We start from the raw sequence: 15,706 nt of genomic DNA on the forward strand, positions 1-15,706 counted from the left end.
ATCTCACACGTGCTCTACAGTCTCAAGATCAAACATTATTTGAAAGCCCACCTCACGTATGTATAAAACCCGCGTTAACGAAGCCATGCGAACGTGTCTGTGTGACCTGAGAGTAGTGTGTTTGAATAGGAATCTAAGGGTTCCGATGGGTTCGATTGTCGTATCACGCTCTTGTATTGAAGGGGTTGCCCAAGTGGGCAAATCCGGTCGAGGCGGCCATGTCACATGGTCTTGTGACGTCGCACAATCCGGCAGCCAATTAATGCACGGCCGTGCAACCGGCTAGATGCCACATGCCAGAGGCATGCTCATGATATTCCGGTGAACGGAGCCCCTCTAACGCTGTCGCCATAGAATATCTATAGGGACCTTACTTGCATTTTTCTTTAACTATAGAGTGTTAGTCGGGGAGCGTTTACTTATACCTCTGTCACACGAGCAAATTTAATGTCATTCGTATCGAATGACATTAGCATCTAATGTTATTATTCCCGTGCTACACGAGAAAATTTAATGTCATTTGGTTCGAATGACATTCTTCATCGAATGAGTTTGGGGAACTCATTCGCATTCGATCGCGAACCGAATGTGTACTCTTGACGCCAGATACGCAGCAGAAACAAGTAACCCAACAACATATTCTGCGCACATTGAAATTAAAAAATTATATTTCTAAAGTTTTGGTTTAAAACATGTTAATTTAGGTGTAAAATTATTAACACTGCAGGCTTTCGCGGAACGGCATTACTCTCGGTCACAGCAGTGGTCCAGTCATGGCAGCGACTCACGATCATTTTGGGCTCTGTGTTCCTTGGTAGCCGCATCTCCCCGTATGTTTATCTCGGAACTAAGTTAAAGTTTTGACTGAGCGCCTCACAGTTTGGACGCCAATCGCATGCTCTACGTGTCTCCGTGCGTCTTCGCACTGTGTGTCCGCGCTCCGCTGTGTTCAGCCATATTGTTTGTTTACATTTATCGGTTTGTGGGTGACTCGATACTTGGCTTGGATTTTTATCGCTAAAGTGTTACCGCATAGTCAAAAGTAATGTTTTTCGTTTGAATTATCGTACAGAAATGTTTTGATCAGCTTTAAAATGTTACACAGTGATTTCAAACGCATTTTATGCGCACTGATGTTCCTTAAGTGCAGCATTTTTTTTACAGCTAATCGTAATTGCCACCATTTGCGAATGACATTATATTTTACCGTGTAGCACCGAAAGAAACCGAATGACATTCGATGCATCGAATGACATTCGATTCGAATGACATTAAATCTGCTCGTGTGACAGAGGTATTATATAGCTATAATATGTGGACACGCTGCCATTTTTAAGGTGTTTTACTAGCAAGACTACTTGATTAAAAACTATAAATATAAGTGTGTGACCCTAGCATGACCGAGAAGGCGTTATTAGGACTACTAGTAATTATAAAGGGCTTTCACAAATCGCCTATGCGGTCAATGCCCTGCAGAAGTTCCCGCATTTGGATACCTTCTATCGACATAATATTCCTTTGGACAGACACGCGCGTTGTATATTAATCTACCCGCATTCACGTCTACGCAATACGGCGGAGTTTAACATCGGTAGCAATGGCAACTGTATAAAGCATTTATACTATGTGCATTTGCAATGACAGAGCGACCGTTAGACTAGAACCATATTTTCGAACTACATGTGGCACACTTATATGTTGAATTTAGCCTGTCGTACTATGTAGTACAGGAGCGGGGTTGATATGAAATAATCTTAGCAGGTGGAGCTTCGAGAAAACACAATTTCCTTTGCACACACAAAAAACAGTAGGGCGAACATACGCAGGCTCTGATTTGGATAGTTGATGACCCAGTCGGCAGAGGACCCTAGGAGGTAGTGCAGGAGGAAGACGGCCTTCCTCGCTTGTCCGTGGGGGGTCTTATTGGGGCTGCGCTTGCGTCCCGAAGGCAGACGCTGCACCGACAGCACGAAGCCGTCGCTCGTCTCCACGTCGTACTCTTCCACTGGGTAGCCCTTGTCGGCGATGATCTGGGACTGCGCACCGGCAGCTGCAAGTTCACAACTCCGCCGTGTGCCCACAGTAAATACTAAGCGGCTACGACGGAGATAAATAGACTGTCTTCAAGCATGCATAATTACAATACTTAATTGCACATAAGGCACTTAATTACAATACGTGTCGAGAATTCGATAGCTATGAAGCCTTAGAACACTCGACCTGCTTCTTCTCCTCAGTCATTGCTGCTCGCCACAGTCTGAGCCTGTGCAAACGCTGACATTTCATCTTTTGCCCTCTCCGCTCACGGGCATTTCCTGCAGACACACGCGAGGCGCTCATTCAGCCTCCATTCCAGCCTGATAAGCAGAGCTGTCTGGACATGTGTGCACACAACCCAGCGCACCCGACAACCAACGCCAAGTACGCCATCCCGCTGCGCGATGTCACGTGACCAGCGCATCGGCCAGTTCTGACACCTGCCAACTCGGCTATGCCACGTGGTCTCTTCATGTCACACGCATCTACTTCCTTTCCATTAGCGATACAACGCGCCGACTCCTAGTTTGTTCACATGGCTTATGTGATAGCTTTTAAGTTACGAATCATGCTCCAAAGCGTCTCAGAATGCAACCTAAAAGGCGACATGGGGCGCCCCCCCAAAGGGAAACGGGGAAATATTTACGTGGTGATTATTGCTTGTTGGAATAAAGAAGACATGAACAACTGGCGTGTGTTGACGGGCGTATACGCTTAACGTGTTGTAAACGGAATAAATAATAAATAGATAAAAGCATGTAAACAATTTATTTATTTATTTATTTATTTATTTATTTATTTATTTATTTATTTATTTATTTATTCATTCATTTATTTATTTATTTATTTATTTATTAAATACTGTTAACTGCCCGTTGGCAATCAGAGTATGAGTGGTTACAATGTTCAATGCTGAGTTGCATTTTAACAACTGCCAGGAAACAAAACGTGATTGACAATGACCCATGGGAGAAGGCACATAATCCAAAGATAGAAAGGCGCCTAGACGGCGAAGCAAAATAAATATCTTACAAAGAGATATTTCCTGCATCACAGATAAGGTGTCGCGGCCGTTATAAAAGATTCAGCGGATGACATATCAATAACACACCACGCGGTAAGGCGTTATACTCGGTTGCAGCTCTAGAAAAGAATGAGAATCTGTAGGCATTAGTTCTAACTTAAGCATTATAAGCCTTGGTGTGCTTACCCCTCGTTTTGCTGTATTCGTTGAAATTCACGTGTGAAAATTGATTTTGACATGTTTGTTGGCAATGCAAAGAGTACACCATCTGCGGGCGGTGTAGTTTACGGCGCATTTGTAGCGTTTGAGGCCCAGCTCGTGCTCGTGAAGGCTGAAAGGTCGGAGACAGCGATACTTATAGATGAATCTTTAGTGCTTTCTTTTACACCCCTTCAACGTGATTTACATATTTCTTAGTGTGAGGGTCCCACACAGTGCCTATGTAGGCAAGCAATGGCCGAACAAGCGTCGTGAAGGCTGAAAGTTTTGTTGCATTGGTGCAGTGCTTCGTGCAGTGTTTCAATAGCCAGAGGTTTTGCAGTGACGCTGAAACAACGAATTCGCATATCCCCCTCTAGACGCTTGTAGTTTTTAGTTTTATGCTATTCAATGTAAATGCCTGATGCAATTGGGTTTTAAAGGCACTCGTTGAGTGCACGCTGCAAGCAAAAACTTCAGAAGCAAAATTTTTCCACTGATTTATTAACTATTTCCACCAATATACGCTCATAACTTAATCTTGCAATATTTCAAGTTTGGTAGAGAATCGGAAGGTTCGGCCATCAATTAGCTCGAATATTAAGAAGTTCGCAGATTAAGAAGTTCGCTGGGATCAAATGGATGCAGCTAGCACAGAACCGGGTTAAGTGGAGAAATGTGGGAGAGGCCCTCGCCCTGCAGTGGGTATAGTCAGGCTGATGATGATAATGATGATTAAAAAAAAAGTGGAACCCAACTAAAGTATCAGGCCCGGGAGCGCGGTAGAGCGAAATATGCGTATAAAGCGACACCAGAAAACAAAATGTCGCGTGGTTACGTGTCTTGCTTCCTTTCAGCAGCATTCGCCAATGCCACGGTTTTTTCTCAAAACATGGAACACTCTAAAAGAAGTAGATAGCTCATGATTTGCAGATGACACGTGTTCTTCGCCAACAAACCCACCGTGAACTTGGAAACAAACCGACGCCACGTGCATTTTTGCACGCGCCGTCGGCTGCCGATCACTATTGGAGCGAAGGCGACACCACTTCTAAGTCGACCTCGTGGCGAGTACTCTGAAACTATTTTTTCTTCTTCTTCTCCCTTCTTCTTTTTTCCTTGTCTATCCGATGATTTATCACCCACCAATTTGTGGTTAGTCGTAAACTGGACACAAACGGCCTATGTGCTCGGTCAGGACTATTGCATGTGGACGACTAAGCCGAGGCTAAGTAAGCACTAGCTCTCTCCTTCCTCCATCTTTCTCTTAATAGCACGAACACACATTTTCTTCCGCGAGGACAGCAGCTGAACGAAGGAAACATGTGAAATGGACACGCCTTTTAGAGAAGTACATTGCGGAGAGTGCCATACACGGGCGAAAAGGAACAGCCGGAGAACTTCGGTGGAAGTACACAAAGGAACCCGAGCGCGTTGGAAGAGGAGAAACGCAGATAAGCCTGCCTTAGAGAGATGTACCATTATTCCGGTTCCACGATTTCGTTTCTTTCTCTCTTATGCATACGAGAGTGTTCGCACTCATTCCTACGCCGAGGAGGTCACCGCGTGCCTTTTCATTCACTCCTTTCAACGCGGCAGGAAAATTGCAAGAGGGCTCAGAACAAGCAACGCCACCCATCGCACAAAAGGACGTCCCTTCAAAAGGAATGCAGCGCCGACGCGTTCTAATCTAGTCAGAAGAGTTCTCGTATATCTTACGCGAGCAAAGGATGCTCATGTTCACATTTATTTTATTCGTTATAACTCAGAGAGCCAAGGAAGACTGAAGCGAGGCGCAAGGAATAACTCTATTTCTGCTCTCTCTTCCTTGAAGAGTGGATATATTTGTACTCTACTCTCCTCGTCCTCATCGAGGCTGCTGCGCGACAAAGCTGGCTTGTTTTCATGGGCTTCCCTTTTATTTTACTTTATTTTATAAGTCCCAAATCCTACGTTATATATTCATCTTACGGCGATTTCTAGGTCACTCATTTCATTTTGTGATTCTATTCAATTATGGCTCCATTTCACCCTGCCTTATAAGATCACACGCTTGCGCTTGCTCTCATCACGCAGTCCAAGCCTGTTTGTTTCTTTTTCTTTTTTTCCTTTTCTCTACCCAACTACCACCACCACCCTTGTCCTTTATAAAAAGTGGCACAAAAACACAACCACACTCACGGGAAGCATAGAGTGAAAACAAAAAAAGAGTAAATATCTGCCGGCTCGGGGAAAATTTAAAATTTAAATGTTCACTTCGTATGCGTTCTCTAAGGGTCCTAAAGCGAACGTTACTATAGCGGGAGAAGAGCGTGATCACCCCACCATGCATGCGCACACAGCGTTACTGTCCATACGTATACCTTCTCACAAAAAACCGTGGAGTGTCGAACAAAATGTAAAGATGGCGCCGGCTTTGATTAGCTCACAGAACTAATCACGAGAGAGGCTAGCTTTCATGTGACCTGCGGCCGATGCACGGGCCTGGCAGAAACATTACGGATGATGATGATAATAATAATAATAATAATAATAATAATAATAATAATAATAATAATAATAATAATAATAATAATAATAATAATAATAATAATAATAATACCTCTTGATGGCCTTTTCGATGGAGGCGAAAAGCAAGGCGCCCGTGTGCTGTGCGATGTCAGTGCACGTTAAAGAACCCAAGGTGGTCGAAGTTTCCGGAGTCCTCCACTACAGCGTCTCTCACAGCCTGAGTCGCTTTGGAACGTTAAACCCCACAACCAAACAACCAAACAAACAAACAAAGCCTCTTAATAAACGTTTCAAAAAGTCCTGCCTTTGCAACATGGCTTTTCGCTACCATCATGCTTTCGCGAAAGACTTTCTCCCTGCGACCTTAAAAGGCAGGAAAGAGCAAACAACTCAGGCATGCAGTAACCACCGCACACAATTTCTCCAGGACAGGAAGAAGCAGACCACAGTTGATGCATTTTTTTACGACCTAAGTAAATAATTATCCATCAAGGCAAAACATAAACTCAAGAATTTCAATGCTTCTCGCTTCACTGGCATGGTAAAAAACCCGATTTCGTTACTGTTCAGCGAAGTAATATACACGCCGCGTAATGTGGCATATAGTTAGCAACTGTAGCTTTTTAATTTGTACCCTACTATAGTTGAAATTAAGATCTGAAAATGGACATGACTTTCCATACAGACATCAATGAACGCTGGCGCATTAGAGTCAGGAAGGCAAACCAGGTTAGGAACTTTGCGGCCGGAGCAGATCTAAGTTCGGAATCTCTTGTCCTAAAGTTGGGGTCGTGGTGGTGATGATTACGGTAATGATAATGGTGGCAGCCGTCCCTTATTTCATTATGCAAATCACATTAAAAGGTACTCGTGAGATGTGTGAAATTTCGCTCCTGCATGCATGTAGATGACGGTTGCTTCCATACCGCTGCACGGTTTTAGTGACGCGCATCGAATACGGCGCTGATGATATTTCGGGCTGTTTCATGTCATTACACGCAATCTGTTGTGAAGGCTCTCACTCGCCGTCAAAGGCGGAGCGCTGACAGTCGTTCCTGATGGCAGGATTCGTGTGCAGAAATGTGTGGAGCGATACGGGCAGTTTTCGGAACTCCCTCCACCGACGGCGATAACCTCGAGGCGACCAGAGCCGAAGAGAAACGCGCTGATACAGGCTAACAAGTGTGTTGCTTCACCCCACGCTCCACGTGCACACGGATATAGATATATGTGGCGTCGCAGACGATCACGCGAGGCCGCTGACCACGTGAGTTGTTAGTGTTGGCCGAACTACATATGCGATGTTTACTCAGCGCGAACAGTTTGTTGCTTTAATTTTTTTTTCTATTTTTTTCCTGCGTAACAAGAAGGCTTATGACGCCTATCGACACGCCTTGCCCAACACTTGCCGCTGCGCATGCATGTGCAAAAGGCGTCCGGTAAATCGGTATACGTTTCCGCTAGTACGCCTCCAAAATGCTGTATCCCTTATTGAACTGGTTCATAAAAATAGCATACCATGGACGGGACAAAGAACAGGCAGCATGCACACATGCACTAACACTATGCTGATTTACAACTGATGGATTAATCGCATCTTCTTCCTCCTCGCATACGAAATTGGTAAAAGAGCGCCGTTGCCATGGGTGCTTTGAAAAGTGCCCTTAGGAGGTCGGGCCCTCATAGACAACAAGAAACCTTGGAAATCCAACTGAACTGCTTACGCGAAGCTGAATTTCCGGATATCGTCATTTCTAGCCTTGGGTTCAAGCTGGAAAGGAATTCCGTCAATCGAGACAGCCGAAGAAGTTGCAGAAAGAATAAGTAATAAGTAAGAGAGCCTTCACGTCGTCTGTGCACGGAATTAAAATTTTCAAAATTGCAGTCAAGTTCCAACCCTCGCTCGCAGACTGTGTTCACTTCCTGCACTGCTCATAAAAGGTTAGTGAGAAGAGAGAAGTCGACCTTTGTTGCATTCTTTCTTGAAAAGAAGAGAGAGGGACTCTAATATCTGCATAAACCTGAACTCCAGCATAGCCTCCTTTTGACTCCAGACATGCATCGAAGGACATTGTCGAAAGGAGGCAATACTTGCCCTCATTTCCTCTTCGCGTTCACACAGTGTCCCACCTCTCCTCAGAGCACAAAAGGGCAGGCCACGAGTTGTGGAGCTTTTTATTATGAGAAAGCTAGAAACTGGTGATCATGAGATGACGGCACCATTGGACTTTAGAATAAGTTAAAAGTTTGTATTTGCTGGAACGCTTATTCAGTGACTACTGTTTGTCCTGCTCACGAATTCCCGGATGCAGGTTAAGGGCACCTCTTCGTTTTCTATTCTAGAAATGATGGAAGAAAGCTTTCTGTGAATTAGGGTCTTTAGTTGGAAAACATGTGCCTCTATCAGCTTGTCTGCATCAATTAGCCATGCATTGAAGAAGACCCTAAGGTGGGCTGGAGCAAATGATTTTATCCGCGCCAAGGAAACTGAGCATGCTATACTCGGGGACACCTTTTCTTGGCAATGAAGCTAAAGCTACAGAGCCAAAACACACCATCTTCCTACGCAGCTGAATATAGTCCCTAGTTACATGAGTAGTTTCTGCAAAAAAAAAACAAATTGAAATCTTAGCGCTAGTTATTTACAGTATATTTTTTTATAACAGAACCGATTTTTCGAAATGAAGCCGTTCTGTCTAAAACACTTCTCTTGGCTCCGCCAGGTTTTCTTCTGCGATGTCTGTCGCGGGTTTTAGAGACGCCCCGACTTTGCAGACAAGATGGCGACTGCCGCCTGTTCGGGTCGTTCCGGTTCTGGTTCGTTCACTCCGCAACGACTTGAAGCGTTTTCACCAGACAAGATTCGAGTCAAGTTCAAGAGACGCTGGCTGTCGAAGCAAACGAAAGGAATGATCTGCAACGTCTATGCAGGCCGAAAGCCGCGCGGTCGGACTACATGACGGAGCGACACGTTTAAAGGCCCCGCCTCCCTACCTTTGCGCCCATTGCCAAGAAAAAGTGTCCCCGAGTATATACAGGATAGTGAATGATAAATGACGAAAACCAGAGATGTGCCAAAAAAAGGCATGACAATAATTCCACTACTTGTGACCGGAAATAATATACATGGGTTGCACCGACGTCACTTCCGGTGAGTGCGGAACGCGAGTCGGCCATGCTGGCGAACCGCTGCCAGACCGAACGCTCGTGCATCGCTATTTAGGTCGGATTGCTTCGTGTTCGTTTGCGTCTTTCTGCAGCTACGAATAGTTTTCTGCGCTACATTTGGCTGCTCCAACCGAAGCAACAGTTCGAAGCGAAAGAAGAAGCCGACAAACACGCACTTCTTCCGTTTGCCGAGAATCGTCGCAGACAAGTGCGAACACACCAAGACTATGAGCATAGATCGGCGCACATTGTGGCTCGCATTAATCGGGCTGATGCGGACCCCAAAAACCCGCACTTCATTACAGGTTTGCGTGTACCGTGAACTTGTTTTGCAAAGAAGCGAAAAGCGAAAGCTGAATGAAGTGAATGCTTTCAAACATTGCTCTACTAGGACTCTCATAAATTTCGCTATGTTTGGACGCTGTCTGATGCCGCGTTGCTTCTTGAGGCAAAGCAGGCTAGCGTACCTACTTAACATTTGATCCCATTTGAACGCGCCTACTTAACAACCGCCGCATTTGATAAACTTCGCAAATCGATTTTTTTTTCTTTCTTTTTTTTTTTTTTTTTTTTTTTTTGCAGAGACTCCGTCATATTAATTTGACGCCACAAACCCAGAATGGGTCCGTGGCGTCATCTTGTGTGTAACACTACGCAAATGAATTCGGATCGCCACGAGCGAAACAAGCAGCGACAGCAGAGGAAGCGTCGTGCCGAGGCCGAGGCAGCCGTGCCTAGCTCAGACAAAGCCGTGCTTCGTTGCCGCAAACATGCCGGATGTTCTGGCGTCACCTGATTTGAATGCCTTCATTTATTCCAAAGTTACAAAGCCGGAAGAATAAACTAAATAGTTGGCGATATGACCGTGGGTCACTTCAGGGAACACATCAGCGTCGGCCGTCGTGTCGACTCTTGGTCTTAGCGTGTATCGATTCGTGCCGCTGCACATTTGCACCTTTTCCTCACAGCGTACGGGCGCCGGTCCACCTAGTTCAGGGTAATAGCTTGCACACAACGGCTCATTCCGCTTTGAAGAAGGTATACCCCCCCCCCCCCCCCCCCCCCCCAAAAAAAAAAAAAAAAAAAAAAAGAAAATAGCGGCCAAAGCGCCTGTGCAGTGGTCCGAAGTAACGGAGCTACCAGCGCGAAGCACAGACGGTCGGACGAATGGTTCGGCACTGGTTCACCAGCATGGCCGCCCGCGCTGGGCGAGGACGGAAGTGACCTCACGTGCAAGCCATGTATATGAAATGCCACTGTTTCGCGGAGTATCTTATGTGAGCCAGACAGGACGATGTATAAAGGGCTGCCTGAGAGAACACGTAATACTATGAGAAGGGGATATGACAGCACGTGGCGATGCACGTTCGGGCTTGCAGGTGCATTCCGCACTTTGCTCAGTGCCAGATTTTGAGCCGGTACAACCACCATCACAAAAGAGAGCTTTATTCAAATTAATTCAATTTAGTTTATTTTTCCAGAAGCCCTGCATGGTCTCCTGGGCTAACTTTACGGCCCAGAAGACCACTTCATGACAGCAGCTGCTTAAAATACATCAATGGTTGGCACCAATAAAATAACAAATTTATAAACTTTTGAAAAAACATCCAAGATATCCCAAAACAGTTCAATGAAACTACACTTGAACTCAGTAGCAATGCAAAAATCAAGTATGTGTATCGCAAAAGCGCAAAAAAAAAAAGCCTAATATAGATACAAAAATAAGGACCTAACCTGTCAAACCAGTTGTATAGTGATTTAAACCATGTGTACGTGTGTAATTGTTGAGTAATGACGGAAGATTATGGGAAAGGCTTTGTGTTTATAGAATATATGATAACGAAGGATTTCCTATACGTATATCCAGATTATCCAGGTGAAGCCTAGTCATAAAAAAAGATAGGTTAGACATGCTTAAGCCCTCCTTTGATGGTGCTGACAAAAAAATAAAAAAAAAATAAATTGATATTTACACGCATCTACACGCATTTAAAAAGTTTATATCGCTCATCAATGTTACTTCTCTTGACGCTTATACATTGTTTTATATGATGTGCAGTGTTTGTGTAATATAGAGTATATGTTATGTTAATTTGTATATCGTCAGACCATGTGGCTCCTATTAATTGTTGAAAAGGAGTATCCGGAGCCGCTATGCGGCACTAACCACTCCTTTATTGTTCATGTAAATGAATAAAAAAAGGCAAAGTTTAACAGCGGGAACTTTCTCTACTTTCTCTTTGTTCTTGAATTTGGTTTTGGCGTGTTTTCTTCGCTTTTACTTTCTTATTTCCGCAATTTTTTTTCTTTTTATCTTTTCGTTTCCCTTGTCTTCTCTTTTTTTTCTGTTCATTTCTGCTTTTTTTTTTTGAGGTTTTTATTGGCTTTATTACTGCTCTTCTGATTGATAAGGAAGAACATGCAATAGAACCATGAGTAGTTAGACAGCGCGGTGTTCGCGTGTATGCGTTTTCTGTTCTTTGTCCCGTTAATGATGCGCTGTTTTCGTTGAGTCGTGTAATAACCGACCCGACATGTTTCTGTAATGCACTGGCTTCCTGTTTACTGAAGCCATGTTCTCGGCATCTCTTGGGTAAGCGTGAAACGTTTGTTGGGGCGGCGTGAAAACGCTAGCCAGTCGTGACAGCAAGCCAGGAAGACACCAGAAAGCAGCTTGGGCTTGCTGGTGATGCATTTGAAAGTTAACAGCCCACAAAGTCTCCTGTCCCTGTACTTACGTTCTGCTATGCTACCTTCCAAAGAGAGAGACGCGAACCATTCAGAGAACTCCTTTGCTTTATAAAAGATCGAGGAAGCCCTACTTGGCTTATTTTCGCTGCAATTAGCCCCGAGAGCGAACACTGGCGCCGCTGCGATCGCCTCAGTCTGACGTCACGGCAAGGACTCCGCCAGCCGGGCTGCTGCTCCTCCCGGCCGATGCCGGCTCCTTTCGTTCGTTTTCGCTCGCGAATAATCGTAGAGGCTTATTGCTCAGAGCGCAATGAAAATCACGGAAGAAAGCCGGTGTAAGCTTCCACTTTACCCAAAGTTGTAAGTTGTTCAAAATGAAGGAGGTTAGATTGATAAAGTTAAGAATGGGGAAGCAACCGTCGGCATTGCCACTAGTGTGCAGTAAGCACTTCAAAAAGGAAGACTGTGTAGCCGGTGTACAAGATAATAGGTGAGCCGTACGTGTAGCGACGCTTTTACGGGCTGTTTGTCAACTAGCCTTTTTTTTTTTTAATTATCAGTGTACAAGAACAAAGCTATTGCCAGACGCTGTTCCATCCGTCAACCTTCCAGAGCGTCCTAGCGATGCAATGCGATCGCTCCCGGGATCGACGAAGCGGCGGCGTAAGTAAATCAGCCATTGCTCAAACTTTCGTTTCCTAGATCTTTGTGTCAGTGAGTGCTCAGACATTTTGCTCAGTAGCGGAATGTCCAAGCTGAATCAACTGGAACCCTGATTAAGTTTTTGTTTAAAATGTGTCTCACGGCAGTGGTGTTCTCGTGTTCATTCATGCCGCGAAATTTTACACAATTCCGCACAGCTGTGCTGGTCTTTTTGTTTGAATGCTGATATTTTCCAAATTTTCCAAGACACGGGGCGCAGATTCAATGCAACGCATCCCTAAAAACAGCACTTCAGTAAGGGTTGTGATAGGGAATGTTTTTTTTTTTTTTGTTTTTGTTTGTTTCGGGCTCCGTGAAGCCCTGCCTTAGATATATACGTCTCAGACTTGTGTGCTATGCAACAAGCGTGGCTTTAAAGTGCACGTGATGTGCAGCTGCTCTGCGCTTTTCTGAGGTAATGCCCAAACTTCGGTGAGGCCTTGTTTCAGTGTTTTTTGAGGTTGTAGCCTGAATCACTCTATCTGATTCTAGGTGAAAGAGGCGTTCCCGCAAAGTAGTACCAGTTCTGCGCACACGCAGAGGCTTTGACAACACACAAGAATGGGGACAGTAGTGAAAATTCGAGTGCCGTTTACCTATGGATACGCTATGCGGCCACTATTCCTTTGTGATGATTCACATTAACGTGAATGATTTTTATCAAGCATTCAGGAAAACGAAAAACATTTAAATATCCCGCATTGTCTTTAGTTCTGACTATGAAACTGAAATACATGAGTAAGCTAGAATCGTGATAAATTATCGGCTTTTGCTTCCTCACCACTACTGTTGATCAAAACAAACAATATTTACCTTAAACAATCTCTATATTACTGCAGTAACTTCGAGTGGAGAGCTTGTTACAACATAAAAATGAAGTAATGAAACCACAAGTCATCCGTAGATACACGAGGAATATTCTTTTATCTAGCCACGTCACCAAATGTACATGAAAATACTGCATTTCAACCTTATCACTCTAAGCATTATGTTACCCTAAGAACAGAGAAGGACTGGCCTGTTTAAACAAGACCCATTTTTCATCCTCTTCACATATGGATTCAGTGAGCTGTTTGTAGTATTTAACAAAACGAAAAAGTTTTCAATGCGTGGCGAAAATTTAGTGATATCTCTGTATCTGTAAAGAGTGGTTTAATGGCATAATAATTCTGTAGTTTTTTTTTTTCTCTCAAGGACCAACACACAGCGCTAACCAACTCACAGGAATTTCTGAAGGTATGTAATACAGTTTTGTACACTGCTTGCCTGTTTCACCTGCAGCTGTTTTTTTTTTTTTTTTCTCTTTTTTTTGACAGAGCTTGCGCTTTTTTCTTTTCAGGAGTTACCGTGAAGGTTTAGAAGCTTTTCAAAGACGTTGGGATTCAGCTCAGCGCGAATGACATCTTCAAGCAAAAACAGCTAATAACGGTTGCAAAAATCATTGATGAAAGTGGTTTCGCTGCTTCCCTAAGTCAGCGACTTGTTTCGCACGCTTTGTCCACATAGGAATTTATGCTCCTCAGTGAAAAAGAAACTGGAAAGAAATTTGCAAATTAGCAGTGCCCCCAAGACATCCCATGCGCGCACGGATGCGGCGCAATAGGCAGAGGCGAACGGAATGACGGAAATGTTTACGACACGGTTAATAACTCATATTGCTGACCATCAAAATGCGCGTTACTCTTGGCAAATCATGCCTAATTGCTTCTCAAAAATGCTCGACAAGAAAGATGATTCTAATAAAGTTTTAATCAGTAGCCTCTTTTAAATAAAAATCCGTGCACAAATTTCACAGCGCGCAGTCCATAATACGCGCTCTGAGCAACGTCCACAGCAAAACGGTACAAATTTATCGCGTCGCAGGCATATAGACCTATCTTCATGGTTGTATTGCATTCGTAATACAATCATGAAGATAGTGACTCCACGCACATCATCAGTTTCAAGGGACGACGCACGAAAGGCTCCTGCGGCGGCGACGGCACCAGCTGCGCCCGTCGCGGCGAGCGCTCGGGCACGCGCGAGACTTGGCTCACCGCGACGAGAATCATAATTAAATACTTTTTTCCTGACACTCGACCGGTGCTGTCTGCGTTGTTCATAATGCTGTTGTTATGAGAACAACCGAGGCCGCAGACTCTAAGCTACGCGGCAACACGGAGAAGCCAGAGCGATCGGCGCAGGCAGTCCTTGCCGTGACGTCACGTCGGGCTGACCGCCAGAGGGCGCCACTCAAACTTCTCGGGGCTACCGTGGTGTTGAGCCCATCTGTGGTGACTTCCTAACAAAATAATTCTTTCACCCCAACTTTAGGGTTCCCTTGTCGCCTGTTTGCGTGATGACGGCTTGCGAATACAATGCAGCTGCGGAGAAAGTATTGCTTTTTGCCGTTTTCCTCGGAGGACAGTGAAAGAATTGCCTTTTGTGACTGTATCCTCAAGAAACGGTTTCCAGAACTGAAGGGTAACTATACTTCGTCTCACAAGATATTTGCAGCACTGCGAAAGGCAGGGCCGCCCTGGGCCAATCAGGACCATTCGCACTATACAATAGGTAGTTGTGCTCTTGTGCACCTCTTGCCCTAGAGTACAATAATAGGCAATCGTGCACCCAATGCCGCCCCCACCAATTCCGGAGGCGAGGGGCGTGTCGGAGCACAATATAGTGCGCATGATCCTGAATGGGCCAGGGTTCTCTGCCTTTGGCAGTGCTGCAAACATCTTGTGAAACGTGTACGTAAGTATTTCAGTGCCGGACGACATGGCTTGCACGTGGCGTCACTTCCGTCTGCACCTGGCTGTGGCGGACATGCTGTCAAACCACCATTCGTTGTCCGTGGTTTGCGCGCTGTGCTGTCTGACAGCTGCTGAGATGTTCCTGGTCTCTTGGAAGTAATGCCTACGCTATGAAAAAACGAGATGATAGATTCGTGATACTGCTTTGGACTCATGGGATTGGCACTTTCCCGATGGAGAAAAGGTGCGAATGTACGAACCCATACACGCTGTGACCGGGACTTGACTCAACAATGGATGTTGCTGTGTTTCCATACAAAACGCACAACATCGCTGACTATCTAGTTAATCATTCAGCTTTCTGATCTCGGAAAAAACAAAAGCATTCCATTCATTGGAGGTGCGCAAGTATTTCACAAGCAGATTGATAAGGAGCCTGTGAGCGATGCCGCGCGAAAAATTATTTCAATCCGAAGAGGGGAGCTCTAAGAACCGGTTCAGCACCTTTTTCAGAGGTCATTACAGGGTAATAACCACCGCAAGCTACACAGATTTAAGGTCAGTCAAGTTACAGGCAGTGGCGGCTGCTTTCCGACCAACCGCCGTTTCCGACCGACTGCAGGCCTTTATGTACCGAGAC

At 44.9% G+C, this 15,706-nt stretch overlaps 2 protein-coding genes across 2 annotated transcripts in view; one reads left to right on the plus strand and one right to left on the minus strand.

Moving 5' to 3' along the window:
- ksr (kinase suppressor of ras) overlaps nt 1-15,706 on the plus strand; it is a 219,318-nt gene that overhangs the window by 68,129 nt on the left and 135,483 nt on the right. The gene's annotated exons all lie outside the window — the stretch shown is intronic.
- LOC146197605 (gastric triacylglycerol lipase-like) overlaps nt 1-15,706 on the minus strand; it is a 40,646-nt gene that overhangs the window by 22,787 nt on the left and 2,153 nt on the right. The window contains exon 2 of the mRNA XM_084599513.1: nt 1,823-2,036. Coding sequence (XP_084455639.1) covers nt 1,823-2,036 — 214 coding nt within the window. The remainder of the gene's footprint in view (nt 1-1,822; nt 2,037-15,706) is intronic.

Source organism: Amblyomma maculatum, chromosome 3 (genome assembly GCF_055883805.1).
Source record: "Amblyomma maculatum isolate TAMU_Amacu chromosome 3, ASM5588380v1, whole genome shotgun sequence".
In the NCBI taxonomy this organism is placed as follows: Eukaryota; Metazoa; Arthropoda; class Arachnida; order Ixodida; family Ixodidae; genus Amblyomma; species Amblyomma maculatum.